The 25,152-nt window shown below is 32.9% G+C and overlaps 1 protein-coding gene across 10 annotated transcripts in view; it reads left to right on the top strand.

Annotated features, from left to right (window-relative positions):
• LOC148619584 (uncharacterized) overlaps positions 1-25,152 on the top strand; it is a 51,872-nt gene that overhangs the window by 10,136 nt on the left and 16,584 nt on the right. For 4 of the 10 annotated variants that reach the window (XM_088579656.1, XM_088579660.1, XM_088579654.1 and 1 more), the window contains exons 3-10: positions 1,094-1,186; positions 9,747-10,070; positions 10,741-10,878; positions 15,792-16,148; positions 17,130-17,414; positions 17,878-18,048; positions 18,892-18,933; positions 20,688-20,763. In XM_088579656.1, the coding sequence (XP_088435782.1) occupies positions 1,094-1,186; positions 9,747-10,070; positions 10,741-10,878; positions 15,792-16,148; positions 17,130-17,414; positions 17,878-18,048; positions 18,892-18,933; positions 20,688-20,763 (1,486 nt within the window). Of the gene's footprint in view, positions 1-1,093; positions 1,187-9,746; positions 10,071-10,740; positions 10,879-15,791; positions 16,149-17,129; positions 17,415-17,877; positions 18,049-18,891; positions 18,934-20,687; positions 20,764-21,458; positions 23,915-25,152 lie in introns of those variants that run through there. The other 6 variants (XM_088579664.1, XM_088579662.1, XM_088579663.1 and 3 more) reach the window with 6 other exon arrangements.

The following is a 25,152-nucleotide window of genomic DNA, read 5'->3' as shown; positions in this document are numbered from 1 at the left end:
CGTAGACATTAAAAGCAGTGATAAGACCTATACTGCTCCAAAGAAGACATTGTGGAAAACCAAAAATCTGTGCTCTTTCGGTCTCTCTACCAAAGACGGCGAAAACTCCACAAAAAATCTATACAAACAACGTTACATAGCTAGATCTGCAAAATGTACCAACAAACCTCTTTCAAAACTTTTAACTTTATACTCACATCTGTCAAAGAAGGTGTGCAGTCCTGCCACGCCACTTGTTACTCCCGTAGAGTTAATTCAATGTGGATCCTGAAAATTCGAAAGGTCTTTTGGGGACCATCAGTTCAAGAATATTTTCTGAATATAATTGCATTAAAACCTATGATTTTTCAACACTGTATACTTTTATTCCCCATACTCAGTTAAAATCCCGAATTAAAAAACATCAAACATCGTTGTTTTTCCAAAGAAGACTGTTCACCTTGATATATAGCATTCATAATTTGTGTTTATAAACGATTCAGTCAAAGGTTTAATTGTTCGTCTCTTGACTTTTGGCGGATATCTGCTTCATTGGCAATCATACCAGATTTCCTTCATCTATATAAGTACAGAAAAAAGTTTTATCAATTCACATTATCTAAATGATTTATGGATTAGCATACAATTGTGTGTTGGCCATGTTCGGCCGATCGATGGTATTTTGAGGAAACAAACACACAATCTTTAACCTCTGTCATATTTGAGGAACCTCAAAGTAAAATACTGGTAAACGTTTTTAATCACATCCAATATTCTTAAAGGCCACTCTCAATTTGCTGACAATTATTTTTAAATTTATCTCTCTTCTGCTTAAAAGAAATATGTGAAGAAAGAGTAATCAGGGAAACCAAGGTTATAGCGTTAATCAAAGAATGTTTAGGAAAGAGATTTTCGTTTTGTCGAGTCGACTACAACCATTCTCAATTTTCTGCGACTAAAATGTAAAAATTAAATAGACTGTGGAAATAAATATCGTATTTCTATATCTGCAAATATTATGTTGAAAAGGGTAGTTAAGTTCATGAAATATAATCGGTTTTATTGAAGAAAACGACTTTGGTGTGCTTACAAAAACTTCTACTTACTGTTGCAGATAAGCCAATACATAAGTGCAACTTTAAAGTGGATTCATGTAACTGGAAAATGACCGACTTTAAAATAAATTCCTTTGATTCAGACAAACCAAGTAAGTCTAGTTTACATTAATAAGACAATATTGATAGCTTGGTGTGCTAATTGATTGCTATACATTTTGCCTTTTAAGATTGAAATTATCTTCATAGAAATTAAGTACATATAAAAATTGTATTGTTAAAAACTGTATAACCGGCACTGCGCTTCGATTAACCTGATTTAAGCTCTAGATTTTGGAGAAATAAAGAATCGGTTAAAGACTTTTTAAGGGAACAAAGATTCTACCGTCCTCAAACGAATTTAATCCAGGGACAAAGACCAGACATGGAAAACAGACATACACAACAATGAACATAAACAATGAATGGATCGCATCCATATTTAAATGAAAGAGAAAAAAAGGACGTCATTTCTATACACACTTTAATAATTAAGCTGACCATTCCGTCGTAAGTTTAAATGCCAAGATCCTCGAATAAATCACACAAATAAAGCAACTTTTAGTTAATCAAATCGATTACAGAGATATCTTCAGTTTTGAGAGCCTGTGACCACAATAGCTTACAACTTCAACGACGTTGGCGGTAACTGTCGCCATAGTAGTTATAGACATAGAAGTTATAATATTCATCCATATGAGGCACTTCTTAAAGTCTGAATTATTTCCGCTCAAAAATATATGTCTTACCTTTTTTCAAATATACATTCATTATATAATAATATTTTCCCACATCTACCACAATCGATTTCACTCAATACAAATTAATTACCACAATATTGGATATTGGAAATCATATGTTTTTGAACGTCCCGTTACTCTTCCTGAAAATTAAAAAAGGTACGTATATGTTCAATTGTAAACATCTCAAACACCATCAAACTGTTACATCTGAAGTTCATTTTCATTTGAAGTACCAAAAAATTACGCTCATTGCCTACACCTACACCAAATCATGTGAATTAAGAAGTTAATTATAGTTTATGAGTCAATTTAATGGGAAAGCAGATCTGTCAGCGCCCAGATTTATCAATGTCAATGCTAGATTTAATTGGTGGGATTTACGAGTTAAAGCGAGACCTCATGCAATGATGTAGGTGCTTATGATTCAGTAAAAGTTTTAAGTTGGAAGTTAAAGCTTGTAATTTTTTCGTAATGCAAAATATATATCTATATATATATACAAATGTCTCAGAATGTGACGACTCTATTCACTACACTGCTCCATCGGATTAAACTGATACAGGGAAGATATATAAACGTAAAGAAAGGTCTATAAAATTCCCAACGATGTTAGAACAGTCAAATTTTGGTCGTTCCCTCCGCGGGACTCGAACTCGCACCGCTGTGACATATATGGCAACACCGCCTGCACCAAGTCCAGCGCCCTAGACCACTCGGCCAGCTAGCTATATTAAAATATAGCTTTCGCTGGCCAGGTCATTCCTCCTCGTAGGATTAATCTAGGGCTGTAACTTAGTACACGATGTATGGTAGTACGGGACAGTTCATTTTAGATGTTATTATGTAGGATAAAGGATCAAATTAATGACCTTTCTATATACATATATATATATATATATATATATATATATATATATATATATATATATATATATACATATATATATATATATATATATATAACGTCTCAGAATGTGACGACTCTATTCACTACACTGCTCCATCGGACCAAATTGATACAGGGAAGATAACGTAAACTTATAGAAGGGTCTGAAAAATATCATTGGTCCATTTAAAGAATCGCCGTTTAGAGTGCATAGAGTCAGCCCTATTGGAATCGTAGAAGGAAAGTATTAAAAAAAACTGACTTATTCTAGATTTATCAACTCCCAATAATAATTCCTTTCATAGAAGTCTAAATGATCTCATAAAAAAGGAGGACTTTTCTCTTTCTTACATTCGAATTGATGATGTCATAAAGATTATTAAACAGTGCGGTAAGGGTGCTAAATGTTGCAAAACAGATATATCATATGCGTTTTAATTGTACCGGTTTACCCTAGTCTATGGCATCTGTATGGTTTTAAATGGAATGGTTATTATTATTTCTATACGAGACTTGCTTTTGGTTCAGGTAATTGCGAAATAAAATCTTCGATCATTTTCGTCATTGATTTGGACGACTTTATAACGATTGACAATAATCTTTTCAACTCAAACAGAACAATATTTAGAAATGTTTTTTGTTCTCGTTTTTGAAACGACGGTCATGTACCAAACGAGAACTTTTATGTCTTTTAGGACATCTTAACTTTACAATGAGAGTAATTTCACCAGAAAGATCGTTTATTTCTTTTCTATTGAATATGGCGAATTCCGTCTACATAATTACGTTTCAATCACCGCTGGATGTCGACAAGATTTGGATATGTGGTTTAAGTTTCTCGATTGATGGAAAGGTGTTTCTCTCTTCAAATACAATGTATAATTTCATTCGCGGATTATGATTTATATACTGATGCCAGCTCAAAATGTGGTTTCTTGGCATACTTTCAAAATCGATGGTTCCAAGAAGCATGGCCAAAAGAAATTATTTTTGAAACAAAAGAATTATCAATGGCTTACATGGAATTATATCCAATTGTTATTGCCGCTGTGATATGGGGTCATGAGTGGACAGGAAAACGAATCATGTTTCACTGCGGTAACAAAGCCAGTGTTTATTATCCAAAATTCTAGGTCGAGATCTTTAGAAATTATGAAATAAATGAGACGCTTTACGTGGTGTTCTGCAAAATTTAATTTTGTTGTGCGTGCGGAGTTTATTTGTGGTAAATATAACAATATAGCTGATGCGCACACTCGATTTCAGATGGGTCGTTTCCGACGTCTGTGTCAGAATGCATTACCTAATTAATGAGGCTTCCCGTCACACTAAGAAATTCTGTGGAATTAATTCGTGCAATTGATAAATTATGGGATAGTAGTATCAATGATACACCACGCAATGTATATTTATCAGGATTTAAGTGCCTATGTCAGTTTATGAATTCCAAATTCCCGGTTCAAGAGCCATATATCAGACGATATGGACTTTACTTTAGCTACAGCGTGCGTCACTGCGTTCTTTGCTTTTTAAAGATGTGCAGAATTTACTTTTTTCGCTATTTTGTTAAAAATCCCCTTGATCTTGCTATATGATAATTTTCAAAGTCGAGTAAGAATGAAAATTATCGCTAGTTTCTATGTCCTTGCGTGACATACAAGCAACAGCGTAGGAATAATTGACGAACCAAATAACCGTCTGTTTGTTTACTGGTTATGAAATAATGGCCAATCTGTTGTAATATTTTCTAGTCAACAATGGAAAATGATAAAATACAGTGATTTATCAGATTAAAATGAATAAATTCCGAAATTACTTTACAAATTTAAACGCGACCAACATACTTTACCGATTTTTTTTTTCAAAGACGTGTATCACAGCTGTACAACATACGCGACGTCACGCAGCACTTGGCCAAACCATAGTCCCGAAAGAAAACTTTGGAGCGCTAATAAAATTTACATATATAGTTCAGGAAAACTGAAAATAAAAGAAAACTAATACTTTACACTTCATCAAAACAGCGTTAAACAGATTAATTTTTTTTTTTCAACTCCCGCTCGTTGAAAAAATATTAAATAATCAAATAGTAGACATTCGTTTGAGCCTTCCTGCAATTTAACAGTCGGCGACATTACGGTTGTATCAAATACGCAAGTGAATATTCGTCTAAAAGTGTCGAAAACTAATGTCTTTCGGAATGGTGTTATGATTAAACTATTTTAAGACAAACACAATTATTTGTTCTTATGTTCCACTGAACAGTTACATTGGCTATAGACGTAAATGCGGTGCATCAGAGTGTGTTTCTTTATTTGTTTGCAGTAATGGCTATCCTCTCTATAGATCAAGTTTTATAAATAAACTAAAAACTTCCCTAAGTCATTTGGGATTAGACTCTAATAGATATAGTGAACACTCCTTTAGAAAAGGCGCAGCTACGACGTGCAGTTCTAATTTCGTACAATACAATATGATAAAGGCATTAGGTCGTTGGAAGTCAGACTGTTACACCAAATATATTAGGACATCATATGAAGATATTACTGAGGCTCTTCGACAAATGTGTAATTAACATATTTGAACAATGCAATATTGTCACTATAGTAAAGACGTAATCTCTTAAAATATTGAAATTTGGGGACACTCGTTGCGTTACATTTCATCACAAATGTAACTAATCTTTTGGGCATTGTAAATGGATGTTCCATTCATTTATTGTTCCAAATTATTCACTCGAAATATTGGGCGACGGTAATTTTTTGGGATAACAGGTATAAACCATTCGGTAAAAACCTTTCGGTATAAACTATCGGTATTAACCCTTGGGTATAAGCCTTAGATATAAGTCAATTGCTATAAGCCTTTAGGTATAAGCCCTTGTCTCGTGAATCACTCCGATGTTAATTCAGAACAAAACTGAATACATTTATCAATTCACAAAGGTTGTCCCAAGTCGGGTGGTAAAGTAAGAACTTGGAACTGGGCTGGGCCAGTGCTCAACAGTCCCACTATATTTTACTGTCACTTAATTAAGAGTTCTTACTTTACACTTAAATTCACAATGTTGAGGATACCCCTTCCTGATAGATTCGAGTGTCTGCTGGGTTTGTTATTTCATTCCTTGTTACCTTCACCTAACGTAACAGCACCCTGTCAGCGCCAAAGGCTCTGCGAAAGAGGCCCATAATTGAGAATTTAAGCTTTGATTTAATAAAGGATATGTATTGTGCGATTACAGTTAAATGCATATATCAAAAGCATAGGTGTGTTAACCGTAACGCCAAATAGTATTTTGAAAGTATATTGAACTGTTGTTGTTTGATATAACATGCATAGTATAACTGTAACGGGAGTCTTCTGTACGTGCAAGTTTCTCAGTGAAAATGGCCAGTTAACACTTAGAAATCTGACTAAGAAAACAGCAATACCAATCTAACTATATAAATAGTGTGTTATTCTTTTAATAAATGATGGAAAATGTTCGAACATTCACTAATGCATTCGTTTTTCTATATTTTACGTGTCTATATCAACTACTTATATTCAGACTTAATAATCTTATTAAGATACCCTGTTGTGTGGTACGTTCGTGCACTGGGCTCTGTAACTGTAGCACTGTCTAAGTGAAAACTCCATTAGAAAAGCATAGTTTATTTGACCAAGTACAAAGCCTTTGCTACAAAACAATGATGCATATCGCATATAAATGCATAACGCTTAATAACTTCAAAAATAACCTGTATGACAATACAACTGGAAGTGACTGACTAACACCTTAACGTTTGTTCACTGCGCCATAATTGTAGCTCGACAGAAAACCAGAAATATAAATAATTTTATGATAAATTAGCGTATAAAGAAGCCGAAAGGTCCGAATAAATATAAACCAAAATATTCTATCGGAATATTACATTCCTATGAGAATACGGCATAACCGTATATAAGTTCTATCTATGAGTGGCTATCTATAAAAGAAGCGATAAACCGCGCCGATGAACTCGCTTAAATACTAAATGCCTAATGAATTGACCAATCATTGCGACGATTGTTACTCATGCGTTATTAACTCAATCTCGTTTTCAAACACATTAAGCATATGTAAAATATAGACTCAACAGTTAATGGTAAAACACTGAGCTCAGCTCACTACTATTCATATCCATAACGAAATCATATGATAATCACGTGATAATAGCAAAACTATGTGTACATGTAAACAGATTAAAGTCACTTCCATTACATAACCACGTTGTACAAAAGAAATATATGCCGTTTTATATATAAAACCGCATATATATCTGAGTTTACGAGATACTCGCACCACTTGTGTCTGTCTTTCTTATCATGAACAAGGGGAATGTAATGAATTTAATTATTAATGGGAATTGTAATCTGTTGAACGACTGCATTTACAACCTTATATGACGACCTATAGATAGGGTGAAGTGAGGGTGGTATCATAATTAGCTGTCACTCAATGCAATACAAAGTCAAGGAAAACATTCTTAACTACACTGTGTAGAAATTATAAACATAAACTGCTTTTAATTTAAAAAATGTATTGCACGATCGCCGATTAATTTACTTTAAATACAAACACAATTAGTGTTTCCGTTTGTCTTTGCCATTCAATAATAGTCTTAGTAAACATTTTATCACTGGTTACTTAAGTATTATCAGCTCCATTAAATCATCTGTTGGTAATTAAAACTAAACATCCGATTCGGATTTACAGGAATATGCAAGCGAATGAGATAAAAAAAGATGAAGTTGGGACACGTTTTGAATAACGTCGATAAAGTACTTAATATGAACTAAAACTCGGTGACTTAAATACGTTCATGCGGTCTTTCAATTGCTATATTTTTTACAGTCTTCAACTGAAGAAATCTTTGTTCGTATTACCAACAGACGGGCTTCAAACAACAACGTGTTCGTTTGCAAAGGACCTTATTTGATTGCATACTCGAAATTGGAATAAATCTGGGCAACTTAAAATATTCATGAGCACAATACTTACCTAGGTAGTGATTAAGGTTTTTATAAGAACTATGCCAAATGGGAAAATCAGAAACATGCATGTCAAAAACCAACCGATCTAACAATATGGGTTTACTCAAGGATGATTTATCTTTTAAAACAAAATAAACATTTAAGACACATATAACCAGAATGCACAATGAAGTATCAATGTTTGATGTGCAAAAGAATTTAAAAAGATCATTTTAAGGTCCGGAAAATCGTGAAATCGGTGCTTGACTGCTGGAAAGAAGATCAAGTAGGACAGTGGCGGAACAAATGAAAGTGCAAGTTATAAAAAATAAGATCAAGACACAAGAGAAAATAGAATAACACAAGATTACATCCATGTAATTTCAATCGCTAAAAGAAACTCAATAAGATTGAAATTAGTTTCTTTTTGGTTTCTTTTGAGTTGTCTGTCATAGCTACTAGGATTATTCCTGTGCTATCACGAGCTTATTATTCAGCACGACGTAGTCTTTACAAAAGAAACGCGTCTTTATTTTTGTCTTATATATTAATGAACAATATATTTGTTTGTGGGTGATAACATCTAGAAGAACTTTATTTTGTTCTATTTATCACATTCATATTTAACAGTACAGGACTTTGTCGTGTCGGTAACCAAATTGATACTATTTCTAGTTTATGCTTATGTGCACTTTTCTATATGGTTTCAAGCGTAGTTGTATACCAGGATTCTTCGGCGGTTGTGAAAATTATGGGAAGTTATGGCCAAAATGAATACACGTTTCCATCACATGTACTTATTGTTTTATTTGGTGATACAAGCAAAAATGTTCATATAAGTACGAGTTGTATTAAAGAACTAAACGCCATTATTGCAATCGTGATATTTTGTGTATTTGCTTTTGGTTATACAAAAAATATCAACAAACTCGTGTTCTTGGTTGTACATTTGTTGTGGCATTTATAAAATCAACCAACAATGAATGAATATTTAACAAACAACCAACATTCCATCAATACTCAATAAACATGTCAATCATTAAAATAATGACGCTTTCAATGTGTAACTGAGTGCTACCCAACGGTTAATCAAGTTTCTGGGCCATCCATTGCAGTGATTTGTTTAATTGTGCCCTCAAAATAACCTTCACTGCAATTGCTGTTTATCAACCTCTTTCTAACTATATCTATATATGTTTACGTACGAAATCTAACGGTCGAGGATTGCCATGACGACTGCTTTATTTGTTGCTTACTGTAGATCTATAACTGAAAGAATTGAGACAAGGCACCCAATACGTTAATAATAGAGGGCTTGGGGAAGGGTTTTTTTTCACATGTGTATAGAAAACTTCTATAAAGTATGGAAAGTTTTTCTACATATATTTTTTTCTATATGGCATAGGTTAAAGAGTGCATAAATATCAACTTAAAGTTACCAAACGGAAGAGCCAGAATATTAAAATGGACGAAAAGACAATCACATAGAAGTTGAATGAATAATATCGATTCCATTACTATCAAAAGGAATTTAATCAAATATTCATGCAGATAATCTAGTATGCGTCACGGAGATAATAAATGTCATCAAATATTTTCAGCAACCAAACGGTTACAACCAACTGATTAAAATTGTTATTTGACGACTGAGAAAAATAAATATAGCACAAAATCTTGGGACTTGTATCCAAATGCAGAGGGGAGGAATAAGAAGAACAATAATACGTTATATATACACACTACTGAATACCTTGTGAGATTAGAAAAAAGTCAATACGCAGTAAAAGATGAATATTTTACACGGATAACGTGTAAATCAACGATCCCAAATGAAATGGAGAACCTCTTTTACTATATTTGAGTAAAGAAAAAGCGTATTGGACAGCTATCATTTAAAGAACAGATCATTAAGAAAATAATGTTTAAAACCGTAAAATTCTTAAACGAAAAAAAAATTTTAGGAAACTCTCTCTCTCTCTCTCTCTCTCTCTCTCTCTCTCTCTGAATGGGTGAACTGCTCAGTAAAAATGTCAATTCTGGTTTTTACAGGTCGTCCTGGTGGCTATATATACTCCACGAAAGAAAATGCAACTTTGTCAAGTCAAAAGTTGGATTCTTTAACAAAAATGTGTCTTACCTTTTTATATAACATGTCTAAGAACGGTCGAATCATAGTGAAAAGAAATAAGAACGGTGTATATATTCCTGTCATCACCGTTGATCCAAAAGATACCTGGACTAGATTTAATGTTACACTTAATGTGGATACATATCACTATAACTACTCAGTTGAAATAGTAACACAAATCAACACCCAGGAATCTGTATATAGAGCAATGATTGGTGATATTGATATTCTTGATGGGAATTGTGGTAAGTAATTCAATTACATTTTTCGCATAACAGAAGTTAAGACTATTCCATATATATATATATATATATCCTTTAAGACATGAGAGGAAACAAACAAGTTTTCATTTTTTATCTCGCCTGCGGAAGTCACGGAACGCGAGACCAAATTACTGTGTTTCCGGTGTAGGTTTCGGCGTTGGCGTCGGCGAAGATGTTAACATTGATTTTTTTTTAAGTTATACGATTAAGTAAGTTTTAATGTGAATCACTATTACTAGGTCATTTTTTTTGTTTTTTTGTAAACAGTTGCATTACCATCAGTGTATCACAATATTGTATCCGTTTCATGCAATATGCTTCAGCACACATGAATCAATTAACTTTGAAAGTTCAAAAGTCGTGCTACGATTTTAGTATTAAGTTTTCTGATTAGTTTAAGCTAATAACAATTTCATATCTGTTTATCTGTTTGATACGTTTGCCCCTGCAGTCACTTCCAAATATATTAAGTAAGAACGGTCATGTGTGTGCGACAGGAGAGACACATTTACATGATAACCGTATATTGTGTCCTTAGGAATGAGCAATTAATGTGGTTAAATATCATCCTTTAACTCTTTATCAACATCAACGTCAATACTATTTTATAATAATATACAGTTTATACATTGTTTGTTTTTCCTCCTTTTAGACATCGAAAGACAAATATTCGACTTTGAGAGCAAACCTTCTATTGAGCTTCCTGATAGTATGTGGACTTACACAAATCCTTCAAAGTTTACAAACAATGGTAGTAGTTGTCCGGAAAAGGACCACACTAGATTGAAAGGTAAGAAGTTAAAAAATCGAATTCAATTGCATTTTGTGTGGTTTGAGTGTGGTGCACGTACATTATTTTGATGAACCTAAGTAAAACACATCATTAAAGGGTAGACAGGAACCATCAGTCAGTTCTGTCGTTAATGCTATAAGTTGCTTATCAGAAATCCCCCTTTATCGGTTAGTGGATTTTAATGAAACATTCAATCAAACATTATATCTAAATATGCATCATATAAAGATTTGCACAAAAGAAAGGGTGATAATTCACCTTAAAAAGTTATTCGTATTTATCACAATGAATATTTTCTTGCAAAATAGTATCGCATATGACGGGCCAAAATACTACATTTCGTATATGCAGCGCTCGTCACACTGAGCCACAACCGCATTATTTCCTTTATTTTTGTCGAAATCTTGAAAAGCTTAATGAGATCATATTGGATCGTTCTTAACTTCAACAGCGCTAAACAAATCTGTAAAACTAGGAACCGCGATAGGATGCGGAGGTACGATGATCGCGTGGAAGTGCGATGGTAATACGCTGAAGTGCGTTTGTGATCACGCTGAATTGCGTGGGTTAAAAATGATTGTTGACCGCCTATTGCAACGCGGAAATGCTTTGGCCATCACACGGAGGTGCATTTTGAATTTCGTTCTGTACTTCGCTGAAAGGTTTTGACTCTCATTTTTTTTCGTTAATATCGTAAATATACGAAAACCTTAAAATAATTAACTTAATTAACAAAATAATTCTACAAGTAGGATACTTGTCTACATGAAACTAGAAGGAAATTTACTTTCATTCCTTTCATTACTTTCAATGTCATACTTCTATTTATTTAGGAAATTGTAAAAACTAATACTAAGTTTACTTCCATTTTTTACTATACTATCACTATGGAATACTTAAACCGAAATCTACGATTTTAAGTAAATTAAAGTCCCGCCAAAATTTAGTTAAAATTTACTTTACTCGATCGTCGATCCAGGATCCTATATTTTGATTTTGCGTTCTGACGTATCCTTTGATAAAAAATGATAGTATAAAGGCTACTGATGCAGAAAGAAAGCCAATTCAAGTAATATCTTCCATTTAAAAGCGCGTATGCATGTGCATTTTCGTGGCAACGTTGAATGGTAGACCAACGCACTTCTGTATATTAGCGTTACACACCCAACGTTCTACAGTGTTGACCATCGAACTTCCGTGTCTTACATATATAAGCATGCTCATTGTATTTGAAAGAGTAATCAAGGGAACCAAGGTTATAGCGGTAATCAAAAGAATGTAATCCAGGGACAAAGACCAGACATGGAAAACAGACATACACAACAAAGAACATAAAGTAACTAAAATCATACATACAAAGTAACAAAAGCAAATGAGCAACTCGGACGCCAGTAAAAACTGGAAGCATGGACCAGGTGTACCGGTAGGGTAAGCGTCCTCTGCTTTTCTAGAAACACCCGCCGAGTTTCTCATAAAAAGTCAAGTCCGAGGTAGACAAACGAGAAAAGGAAAAATATGACCCGTTTAATAAATCAGTTTTCATGGTGCAGATGGACACACCATAATGATCCACGAGTTCATGTTGACGTCCATAAAAGTTCTGTAGTGATGACCTCAATCTTGTAGCAACATAACCCGGTTCCAGAAGCCTATTTGTTAGAGTTCTAGCGCGATACAAAAAGTCTGCTTAGTTTCGGCAAGCTCTGGCATAACGTTTGAGTTGTGATATAAACACTCCATACGCAGGTACTGAAAGGATGTTGCCACAGATGAAAGGAAAGTTGATAAATTCTGAATGAAAAGTCATCACGTTTGTCGTAAATATGGTCAATAGTTTTCATTTACCATCAATATCTAAGTGTAGGTCAAGATATGAGGCTAACTTCATAGCGTCTGTAGTATCCTTTATCTCAAGTTTTTTGGGGTAGATGCAATGTATCAAATCCCCAAAATTAGGATTGTTTAAAGATAATACGTCATCTATATAGCGGTAACTAAGATTAAAGGATCTAGCCAAACGATATTCTTTCTTTCGGATCAGATTAGCTATAAAGTCAGCCTCATAAGAGTGGAAAAAATAGGTCAGCAAGTAAAGGCGTACAATTTGTTCCAATAGGAATGCAGACGGTTTGTTGAAAAACACGTCCACCACACTGGACAAATATGTTGTCGATAAAAAATGTCAGCGTTTTGTAAACATCTTCCTCTGTATATTTGGAAGATGATTTGGAATTATTTCTTACAAAGTAGGAGGAATCTCTACCAAGAACTATATATTTGTATCTAGGTGTACCATCTTTTTTTGGAAATACAACGATGTGTAATGTTTTTAAGTCAGGATTTTAACTGACTATGGGAAAAAGAAGTACACAGCGTTGAAAAATCATAGTTTTTAATGCTATTATATTCTAAAAATAGTCTTGAACTTATTGACTCCAAAAGATCTTTCGAATATTTTAGGATCCACATTGAATTAATACCACTACGGGAGTAACAAAGGTTGTGGTAGAACTGCAGACCCTCTTTGACAGTTGTGAGTATAGAAGCTAAAAGTTTTGAAAGAGGTTTGGTGGTACATTTTGCTGATCCATAAATTAGCAGTTGACAGGCAAAAACAAACCAGCAACTTTGCTATCTATGCAGGAGGTTGAAGATATACATAATTGAATATTATCACCGTTATTCAAATCGATTTACTTATGAGTACGGTGATTTAAACTGGATATACATATGTACATTAAATAATATATTCGTTTTTTACGTACTCAAATTCTAAACTTAAAAAACCGGTCTGCAGCATTAATTGAAACTTTCGAACAAGATAAAACTTTTTGATTCATGCAATTGTAACTAATAGAGCAAATCTTTTAGCAGAAGTCAAAAGAATAAAATCCAAGGAAAAAGAGCAGGGAGAAAAAACAGACATATACAACAAAGAACATAAAATAACACAATAATACATATAAAGCAAAAAGCAAATGATCAACTCGAACTCCACTAAAATGGGAGCATGGACTAGGTATACCGCTAGCGTAAGCGTCCTCTGCTTTTCTAGAAATACCCGTTGACCTTCTCATAAAAAGTCAAGTCCGGAGTAGACAAAAGCGATAAGGAAAACTGTGATACATTGAACAAGCTGGTTCTCATTGTTCAGTTCGATATACGCAACAATCCACGAGTTCATGATGAAGACAATAAAACGTTTGTAGTGATGAACCTTGAAGCAATATAACCCTGTTATAAGCCTTATTGTAAGAAGTCTAGCGCAATAAAAAAAAACTGTTATCACGTTTGTCGTATAGTTTGGTTAATAGTTTTCCTTTACCATCGATCTCTAAATGTAGGTCAAGATATGAGGCCGACTTCACTGTGTCTGTAGTATCCTTTATCTCAAATTCTTTGGGGTAGATGCGATGTATATAATTCCCGATACTAGGATTGTTTAGCGATAATACGTCATATATATAGCGGAAACAGACCAAAGAATCTGTCTAAACGATGACCATTCCTTTGGATCAGATCAGCCATTAAGTCAGCATTATAAGAGTGAAGAAAAAGGTCAGCGCTTATAATCAGTGCTTATAGTCAGTATGCTCAGATCAAATCTAAATTACTTTCTATTCCCTTACAAGTAATCTCATTGTTATTCTACAATTTTTGTTCAAAAGCGCCGGCCGATATCGATATTAGGAAAAATGCTTGACACATTTTCTAACTACGTGAGAAAGTGTTTTCAAATCACTTTAATAATTTACTAAATTTTCTGTGACAATAGAATCGACGTCTTATGGTTATCACGACATTCACGGCTTATTGTGGCGCAAAATTCAAATTATAAAATTCCGAGAAGCAACCTTACGACGCGTTATTTTCAGTTCATGTAGGGTTCTAAAAAAGATAGATTCCTACATTCAATAAAAATTAATAGATTTATGTTATAAACATTAACTTTAACACAGCCACATTTTGGCCCATTTGAGTATAAACTTGTCATTGTTTGACTAATATCGGGGATAGATTTTTAACATCTCCAATACCAAGAATATCTTTCGGCTACGCTTCAGAGCGTACTTAGGTACTTTAGGTGTAACCACACTCCATATCTACAGATGTGAATGTAAATGACTTATCTTCTTACCTATACTCGGTCTTTTCATCGCTGAAATAATATGAGTTGTTCGAAAGCCTTCCATTACTGGGTATGTTCTTACACCGTACCGTGCAAAATTAACTTGTCATATGTAATTAAGAGGAGGTACAACTGAAACGGGCGGTCTTAATTGAGCCTGCTCTTAGAATTTGTTTTGGCGTTTTCAAGTCCTTAGTATACATTTTGGGTATACATCAAAGAATTGCTTTTTTGTTAGCAACTTTCGTAGATTTCATGATTCGGTCAAAAACCATAAGTTTTAATTAGGTTTCTTATGAACATTTAAATTTCATTTGAAACTTCAATATTCTTATACATGTATTTCCACGAATATAGAACTGCACAACCTAACATTGATAAATGAAAGTTTTAATAACAATGAAAACTAATACCCTGTATTCAATGTCCTTCCCAGTATTTCATTACTAGAACGATTTAAAATATTTAAGAGGACAAAGTTGAGTATATTGATTATTAAAAATAATTATGTCTTTTATAATTTTACATCAACTTATATTTATTTTTGTTCATAATTTTACAAAACTTTAAGATGTTAGCTATAACCGATAAACGTTTTCTTTTTGTTTAAGATACGTAGTTAGTAAAAATCCTTATTCGGTATAAGACTGAAATCATCGGGCTGGCTGTACTTCTAATGCAAAAGCTTAAATTCATACTAATTTCCGTTATGAGAACTTTGTCCCCTATTAAAAGCAAACAATTATTTATATCTTTTACCAAAAAAACATTTTTCTTTCAGAACAAAGTCACTTTTTAAGTATTGAAAAGGGAACGAGTACGAACCAGACTCGTTTGTATTCAGGGAAATTTAATCTACGCTATAGTTGGCAAGGAGATGTATGTCTCAGATTGTGGTACATGATGACAGGTCTTCAAAATGACACGTTACAGGTTTATTTACGCACCGGGCAAGAAAAACGAATTATTTCAATAACAAATAATATTTTCAATCGTGGTTGGTTGATGCATTCACATTTCATACCTGATGGTATGCAAAACAGACATGAAAGAATGTTAGTGTTTGAGGGTTCGATTGAAGGCAGCTCGGGGTGTATTGCAGTTGATGACATATCTTTAACAAAAGGAGTGTGCCATGGTAGGTATAACGTTGATATACTTTATTTGAAATCTTTGACAAAAATTCCTTTTTTACGTTTTTGGATTCTTCTTTTAACAACACAGGGCCATCACCATGTTGCCTAAAGTCTCAGCTTTACAATGGTACCCAGAAAATTGCGGTAACATTTGGGTTTTGGAATTAAAATAAAAAAAATTATCCCTACCCCACCGAAAAATCGCTTAAATTGACATATTTTTCAATGTTGAAACACCTAGAGCATCTATGTTGCAGTAAAGCATGAGTATAGGGGTAGGGGTAATATTTTTAACATTTTTTTAATTAGTTCTTCGTGGTTTATTTGTGTAAAAAATTAAATTATCTATTGAATCATACCAAATTTGAGACGTTTTAGAAAAGCTTTAACTTGTAGAGTCGAATGTGTGCGACCCCAGTGGAGTATATATATGGGTTTATATTTAAGAAGAATCCGATAATATTCTTTGGCGACAAATTTGGCGATACTAGTGTCCTGAAATTCACCATTAAGCTGATGAATGAGGGGTCCACGGTGGACCGATCCAGCCTGTGGACTAATGCATATAAATATGAAATATATCGGTTTATTTTGTATCAATATTTTATTATTATTATTATCAGTCTTGTCATGTGGTTACTTATTTATCAGCTTGTCTTCTACGCTATTAGCAAATTTTTTATTTAAAAAAAACCTGAATTTTTTGTAATGAGGAAAAAGTCATTCGTATACATATATTCTTTTAATTTGAAATGCATCGAACGTAGATACAGTCGATATTCCTTTTGAAATATCTTTAGGCTAGAATAGATAAGAAATAACAAATCCCGCTGTATAGACCACAGCATCAAATTAATCAGTTGCATCAAAATTTTGAAATGCTAACATCTTAATGTCAGTTCATCAATAAATAGATATATTGCATATATCACCACGAAATGTTGATGTAAAGTAGTATAAACATACATTTCTGTCTTCTATAGATCATCATGTTAATGACTGTTTTGACCTAAACCAAAGTCCTCCAGTGCCTTATCAGTTACGTTGTCCGATGGTTAATATTCCAGACAAGCGTATTGATGTTTCTTCGGCGTATCAATCTGATACATGTCAAACGTATGTGCATAAGATGAAAAACATCACCACTGACTGCAACAACATGCTGAATCTGTGTAAAATAAGCCATAACCAAATACCATTAGAAACAGAATGTCTTAGTCACCTCAAGAAAGAGCCAATCGTATTGAACATTGAATATGAGTGCAGAGGTAAAGTTTTGTGAAATGAAATGACTTTATCACGGTGGATTTGATAACAACAAGGGTATTTATACTTGGGTCAACATTTTTATAATGTCTATATACAAGCTCTATTTTGAAATTACTAAATATTTGAAGTAATTAGTAATTACACATTTGTATTTCTTGAATAGTATATAATAAATACAAAAAATAATACATAAATCCTGGTATGTTGTACATGTATTAGAAGAAACAGATAAACCAATCTTAAAAATGCAAAATTGCTGTGGAGGAAACTTGCCTTAGTTTTATCATGAGTCATTTCATTTCATTTTTTTGTTGTTTTTTTTTTTTTGTTGTTTTTTTTTTGTTTTTGTCTAGACTACTTCAAGATTAGTTGTAATGGTTTCGGATCTTTGTAATAAAACATACTGTGATTTTTTTTTTTTTTTTTTTTTTTTTTGACATTTTATTAAATGCTTCTTTACAGATACGCCTTTATCAACCAATAAAGAAGTAAGAATCACAGACGAGTATCATTCCAGTGTCACAGTCACCAACCCCTTTCTTACAACGATACAATTTGATAGCGCCACTCATGGCTTTAATGAGATAACAACGGATTCAAAACAGTTTTCCACTACGACAGAAGAACATCATGGTATGCTATGAATTCATATGTAATTAGTCGATCTTAACTTCATAATTAAAAAAAGATGGCAAGAAACTTTTTAAATGAATCTTTAAACAATCTTAATTCTAAGGCGACTATAAAACGTATATGAATCCAAGTTGTCTTATCTAAAAGGGCGGAGTATTATTTCAATTGGTGGCCTGTCGCACTTTAGAAATTGTCGAAAGGATTTCTTTTTTGTATCTTTAAAAATATATTACGGTAAAGCATGGCACTATTACTTCATATTAAAAGGATTTTGACCCCTTAAATTATGGTCACATTGAAGGTTTAAAGTATTTTTTATCATAATCGTCAAAAAAGTTTTGTGATTACTAAATCTTGGTTCGATGAAGATGGTTCAAAACCTTCTTGAAGGAAACGCTATTTAAAATAATATATTTCCTCTAAAGAAAGTTGGATAAAATAAACCAAAGTCAAACATAACAAAAAGTTTTTTAAGGTGAAAAAGCCGATAATAATTACATGCGAGTAAATCGTGGACACAGTAATATCTTTTTCAACACATAAAAATCAAGGAGAATACTAAATAAATATCAAATTAAATGGAAGTTTCAACAAGATTGCTGGGTCCTAGATAGCGGGAATGCTCAGTATTGGTAAAGGACTAAAACTATTTGTGCTACTTATCTGTTATCAAAGTTGTTTATTTGAGTCTATTCCACGTTGTGGGTGGTTTTCAAATTATTGCAGTTTAATTTGTTCGCTTTTATTCTGTTTGCTTCAAATTTTTGGCTGTTCTTCGGATTTTGTAATTGTAAACATAAATTACAATTGACTTCCAGATGTTTTTTATATATTTGTTTTCAGATGATATTGCTGTTTCATCACAAGAATCATTTCAAACTATAGGTGTGTGTAGTTTTCGTATAAATTTACATTTCACAGTTAAATAATATACACAAAATGGAATCGAAAACTTCACATATATTGGTAAAAATTTAACGTTTCCGATCAATGTACGTATAGCTCGTGTTGTTTTCCGATATCTTCTTACCAATGAACACATTTAGAGAAATACTTACAAATTTATATTTAACCAAATGGAATTGACTCTCATTCTGATAGATTTGCCATAGAAAATAATAGTACAGTGAATACAAACAGCTGACGTCAGTCGTGCAATATCACTTGAAATCAAAACACAAAGTGTGCAATATCACAAAATATGGGTGTGTCAGAAATATAATGTTGAAATAGAAACTACAACATACGAAATGTAATATTTACCTCGGAACATCCCCTTTAACTATAGTTATTAATATGTATCCTTATATTTGCTAATTAGTCAGCCAAACATGTCGTCAAGTATTCATTTCTTTTTTCGAAGCATTTTTTCAACAATTTTAAAAAATTCAGATATAGATATGTGTGTTGACAATGAGCAAACAGTATTTGATTTGTGATTTAAATTTATGAAACCAAAACTGGATGTTGTAAAATTGCACAAACATTCATTTTATAAAAGGTCCAACCAACTGAATATTTATGGCGGGAAAACGTTTTATATAAATGAAAAATAAATATCACAAAAAACAGGTTCTGAAACACCTTACTTTTTTTTTGTTTCTACCATAACATAATAGACCACCAGTTTTCCACCTTTCATATAAATTCTGTAAGCGTTGAACATTATTCCCGAAAACAGGGAAAATTCCTAATCTATACAAAATCGTGTAAAAGCTCTCCAACGAGTCATCAAGGGAACCAATATTCTACAGGAAATCAAAAGAATGCAGGGACGTAGACCGGACAGGGAAACAGACACATGATTTCATGGTGAAGACCATAAAACGTCTGTAGTGATAACTTAAATCGTGCAGCAACATAAACTTTTTTTCCAGATGCCTAATTGTCAGAGGCCTAGCGCAATACAAAAAAAACCTGCGTAGTAACGGCAAGCTCTGGCATAACGTATGAGATGTGATATGAAAACTCGATACTCAGGTGCTGAATGGATATTGCCACAGATGAAAGGAAAGTTGACAATACGGAATGAAATATCATTGCGTTTGTCATATTGTTTGGTCAATAGTTTTCCTTTACCATCAATTTCTAAGTGTAGGTCAAGATATGAGGCTGACTTCACAGCTTCTGTAATATCCTTTATCCCAAGTTCTGTGGGGGTAGATGCAATGAATAAAATCCCCAAAACTAGGATTGTTTAACGATAATACGTCATCTATGTAGCGGCAATAGAGATTAAAGGACCTAGCTAAACGATATTCCTTTTTGGATCAGATCAGCTATGAAGTTAGTCTTATAAGAGTGAAGAAATAGCTCAGCAAGTAGAGAAGTACAATTTGTTCCTATTGGAATGCCGATTGATTGTTGAAAAATGCGTCTACCACAGTTGATAAATATGTTATCCATGAGACCTGTGACTTAAGAATGTATTATGCTTTGTAATTACAACCGAAAAGTATGTTCAGTCAGCATTTTGTCTGAAATATTGGGTTATCTACAGACCAAAATATTATAAAATTAAAAATAAGATAAAAATAAAACAGAAGAAAATATTAAAACAGATCGACCTGAAGCAGACCCAAATGCAAACCTGTTCATTTACTTTTAACATGGGAATAACTATTAATCCTTTGTTACAGGAATAGTCCTTGGTGTGGTATTGAGTTTGTTTTTAGCATGTGCGGTGGTAATAGGTGCATTTATTTATCTGAGAAAGTAAGTGAAGAAATTTAAAGGCAAATTTATTGATGTATAAGAATATAATTTTATACGATTTGAAGAGCTCATTACCGTCGTATTGTTTATCACAACGTTTAAAGCATAACCAAAACATATTGTAATGTCATAAACGATTATTTTACGAATACGAAGAATAACTAAAACTGGAATAGAATTATAGATCAGTAAAATACAATCAATTATATCGATGAACTTACAAAATACTTAAATAACTGAATGTAATTTATGTCAATTAGAATTATCATTACATATATCATTATACGTGTTTGAAGAAAATCTAACACGTTCAAATTTAAACGATGAGTGTCAGTGACAATATTTAATAACTGATATTTTCTGAAATGTATTAGTACTGAAATTGGTAGATATTTCAGTCTGGAGTCGTGATTTAGCAGATTCAGAAGACAAAATATAAACAAGTTTCTTTTCTTCGGGCGTAGCAGAAAATTCAAAATATCTGGGTTGTTTTTGTTGTTGTTGTGTAATATTGTATTTATTTTTTTTTATATTAAGCATGGTGCTTTAATTTCAAACCGTTCAAAATAAAAAAAACCTGTGTTGTGGATAAAGATTTTTTTATCTTGAGTTACTTAATCCGATTGAAAAGGACCGTCTTAAAAGAATTTTAGTCACTTTAGTATTGTGGAAATATAAAACATATTTTTTTAAAGATCAAACAACCTCAAAAAAAAGAAATGCAATGAAAAGAATATTAAAGGGAATGATATAAGAGATAGTCAGCAGTATGTTGAATTAGGTAGAAGCAGTCAACCCGAGCATATTTATCAAGTAACTTCAAATGTCATTATACATAGTAGAAGCGATGTGGACGGACATGGGTACTCATCAATTGACAATGATCGAAATATCCCAATAGAAATAGGAACAGAAGGCATTCCACGTAAATACACCACGATTGCAAATGAACAAATGAGTAAAATGGATGAAAGGTCAGTTCAACACGAGGTCGAACGACTCAGTGAATATGATGTAATAGATCCATACGAGAAAGGTAATAACAGAATTCAAAGTCTGGAAAACGACGGATCTGCAGTTAGTAATCAAAGTAAAAATAATTTGGGTGATGACATTACCGTAAGTGAACAGACTAACCTTGACGGTACTAGTGTTCTTGGCCTTAACGAATGCGTGTCCTTTACACATATTGCAGATGAAGGTGATCGAATGACCGATAATCATGAACCGCTTCACTCAAATACCAATATTGGAGTCAATAGCTTAAACCAAACCACTACAAAGTCGTATCTTATAGACGATCAGTATACTGTCCTCGATCCTAGTATTACTGGTTTCTGTAAGTCAAGCCGAAGTGAATCTAACCATGTAACAAATGACATAACCAGATTTGATAGATCGGAACAGCCAAAAACAGAACAATCTGCGAACCTCTCATTTCTTGATCCGAGCGAAACGGGATTTTATCGATCAAAACTAACCACCAAAGAACAATTTGAGGATTATGCCGTTCTTGATCCGACGGAAACTGGATTTGATCGATCAAAGCAATTAAATGAAGGACATTCTGAGAATTACACCGTTCTTGATCCGAACGAGACTGGATTTAATCGATCAAAAGAATTTGGAAAAGATTATTTCAAATGTCCCAAAGATGGTGTGTATGGATTTGCTCAACACCTCTTTTCAAAAACAAATGATGATGAGTATACTTCTCCGTTAGAAGAAACCTATGATAAGTTAGGTACGAAAAGACACAAGGTTGTTGATGAAAATGTGTATAGTCATACTGTTGACACTGTTTACGACTCAACCAGTCATGTTCGCAGGCAAGATAAGGTTGAATCCCCTTATGATCATTTTTCTGGAAATAGTAATTAAGATGATTGTAACATAATACTTTTGTATATTAAACAATTACACGATAAAGAAAATAAGAAGATATTCAGAATGTACTTATAAATGAAAATATTTGGACATGACAAAACCGTGAACGCTAAAGAACAAATAGTATAACACAGGAGAACAAAATAACTGCAAACAGAAAAACAAACAGTAGAATTTCACTACATACTAGGGATGACCTCAGGTGGTAGAGCAATTTCCACTTCTTGCAAGATACCACCAAGATGAGATCAAGTTTTATAAATTGTCAAGAATATTTATGGAAGTTTGAGGTCTTTTGATACAAAATTTTTATATAGATGAATTAGATAAAGTTTGACGAACGTAAAAGTTATTGAAATGATTAATTTGATGTACTAGCAAAGTGTCATTGTCACTGTACTTTCTGTACAAGTTGCTTACCCTGTATCTAGAATATCTTTGTAATTATAAATGGTAAATGTTAATACAGAAAAGCATTTAAGTTCAGAATTCTTAAACTCTTGAAGTGCTGGAATATTAGTATAAGGAAAATAATAGTTCACGGTGGGGACTGATAATTGGTGGATTGAAATTTTTATACGTTCACTGACTAAACGTCATCAATTACGGACTTTTCAAGATGAGGACGGAGACAAGGGTGCGTATGTTGCCAGATAATATAACTTGTTCATTTTACCCCGAAACTTTTATATATTCTGTGGGATATAAGAAAAATCCATGCTTCTTATAAAATAGTCATCACCTTACACCTTTCTTAATATTATGGTTAAATTTATAAACAAGAATTCGTTAATCTTGAATGCAAACTGCAAACTTCAATGCATGAAAGAAAATACTTAGTTTTCTTTAAAATAATAAATTCATATACACAAAGTTTTAAAATAGTCAAAATACTTGCAACTCGTGATTCGTCCGTAAATGTTTAAATGTTTTGTTCTTAATATTAAAATGAGATTTCTGTTATAGCTTGATAGGAAATCATATACATGCACAAATGCTGGAATATGAAAACATCAGCTTTTTCAAATATTAACCCATAGCTGTTAATCGAGCTTCACTGAATGCAACGTTATATCATTTAAATGAATAGTTGTTTAAAATGATAACTACAATAAACAAAAATCTGACATTTTGTTAGCGAAAGTTATAACATCAAATCCGTGAAAATGAATGTTTTTCCAATTAGTCAAAAATTGACATTTTTATCCAAATTCAGTTATCTAAATGTGTGTTTTCTTTTTACTTTTCTTTTTTTTTTTTTTTTTTTTTTTTTTTTTTTGGAAAGAACGAAAATATCTTTTTAAGCAGTTTGGTGATCGACTGTATTCATTACCACCAAATGCATTAATTAATTGAAAATAGAACAACTTCGAGGAAGTGTTTCTTCTATTGTTTGGAAAATATCATAAAAAAATTGACGTGAATCAATATTTGAACTTGAGGTAAAGGAAAGGACATTATATATTGAAACAATACCTGAATTACGTATTTTCGTTACTACAAGCCATTTATTGAGTGAGACAGTAGCGTAATGTAACGTGAGTTTTTCAGTTTTTCAATAGAATTTACACAACCAACGTTTTGTAATAACCATAAACTATTTCGGGGTTTGAAGTATTCATGTTAGGTTCTAAAATATTATTGTCTAACCGAGGTCATCTTGACCTCATCAAAATATGTGATAAAACTAACCAAACTATTTTTTCTGAGAGTAGTGTCATGTTTACTAGCAGTCAGGAAAGAATTTCTTAGGTGTGAAAGAGTAATCAAGGGAACCAAGATTCTAGCAGAAATCAAAAGAACATAAAATAATAAAAATAATACGTACAATGAAAAGAGTTAATGAACAACACGGACTCCACAAACCAATGGAAACATGGACTAGATCCAACGGTAGAGTAAGCGCCCTCTGTTGGTTTAGAAACAACCGCTGAGATGCTCATAAAAGGTCAAGCCCGTGGAAGACGAAAGAGGAAAGGAAAACTATGACACGGTGAACAAATCAGTCCTCTGCAGATGGATACACCGTTACTATTCACATTTACATCTTGTAGCAACATAATCCTGTTACGCAGGTGTTGAAGGGATGTTGCCATAGTTGAAAAGAAAGTTGCCAATACGGAATATCGACAATAGTTTTTTTCTGTTCTATCAATCTCTAATTGTATATTTGTCATATTTGTCATGTATAGTAGACAATGTTAGTCTATGTTTAGGTACTCCATGGACAGAATTGGAAGTAGTTTTGAATGAATTTTATGCAGTATTTGTTTGTTATTTCAGTTCTTTTCTTACCTTGCATTTAAGGGGTTTTTAAGGCCTTATAAAGCTAATTTAATCCCACTCCATTTTTTGTGATCCGTCCCATAGTCAGTAAAAGATGGTCATTACCTTTATTATCAGGGTCTTTCACAGCTTATTAAAAAGATGTTTATGATTTTCCGAAAGTATTCACTAAAATACAAATAATATAAAACTAAACCTAAACGAAGTCTAGACGAT

This window comes from Perna viridis, chromosome 4 (assembly GCF_037379345.1).
Source record: "Perna viridis isolate PV_CMFRI_1.1 ecotype Kerala chromosome 4, ASM3737934v1, whole genome shotgun sequence".
Lineage (NCBI taxonomy): Eukaryota > Metazoa > Mollusca > Bivalvia > Mytilida > Mytilidae > Perna > Perna viridis.
Note: the sequence above shows the minus strand (reverse complement) of the source record. Positions and strands in the feature narration are given on the sequence as shown.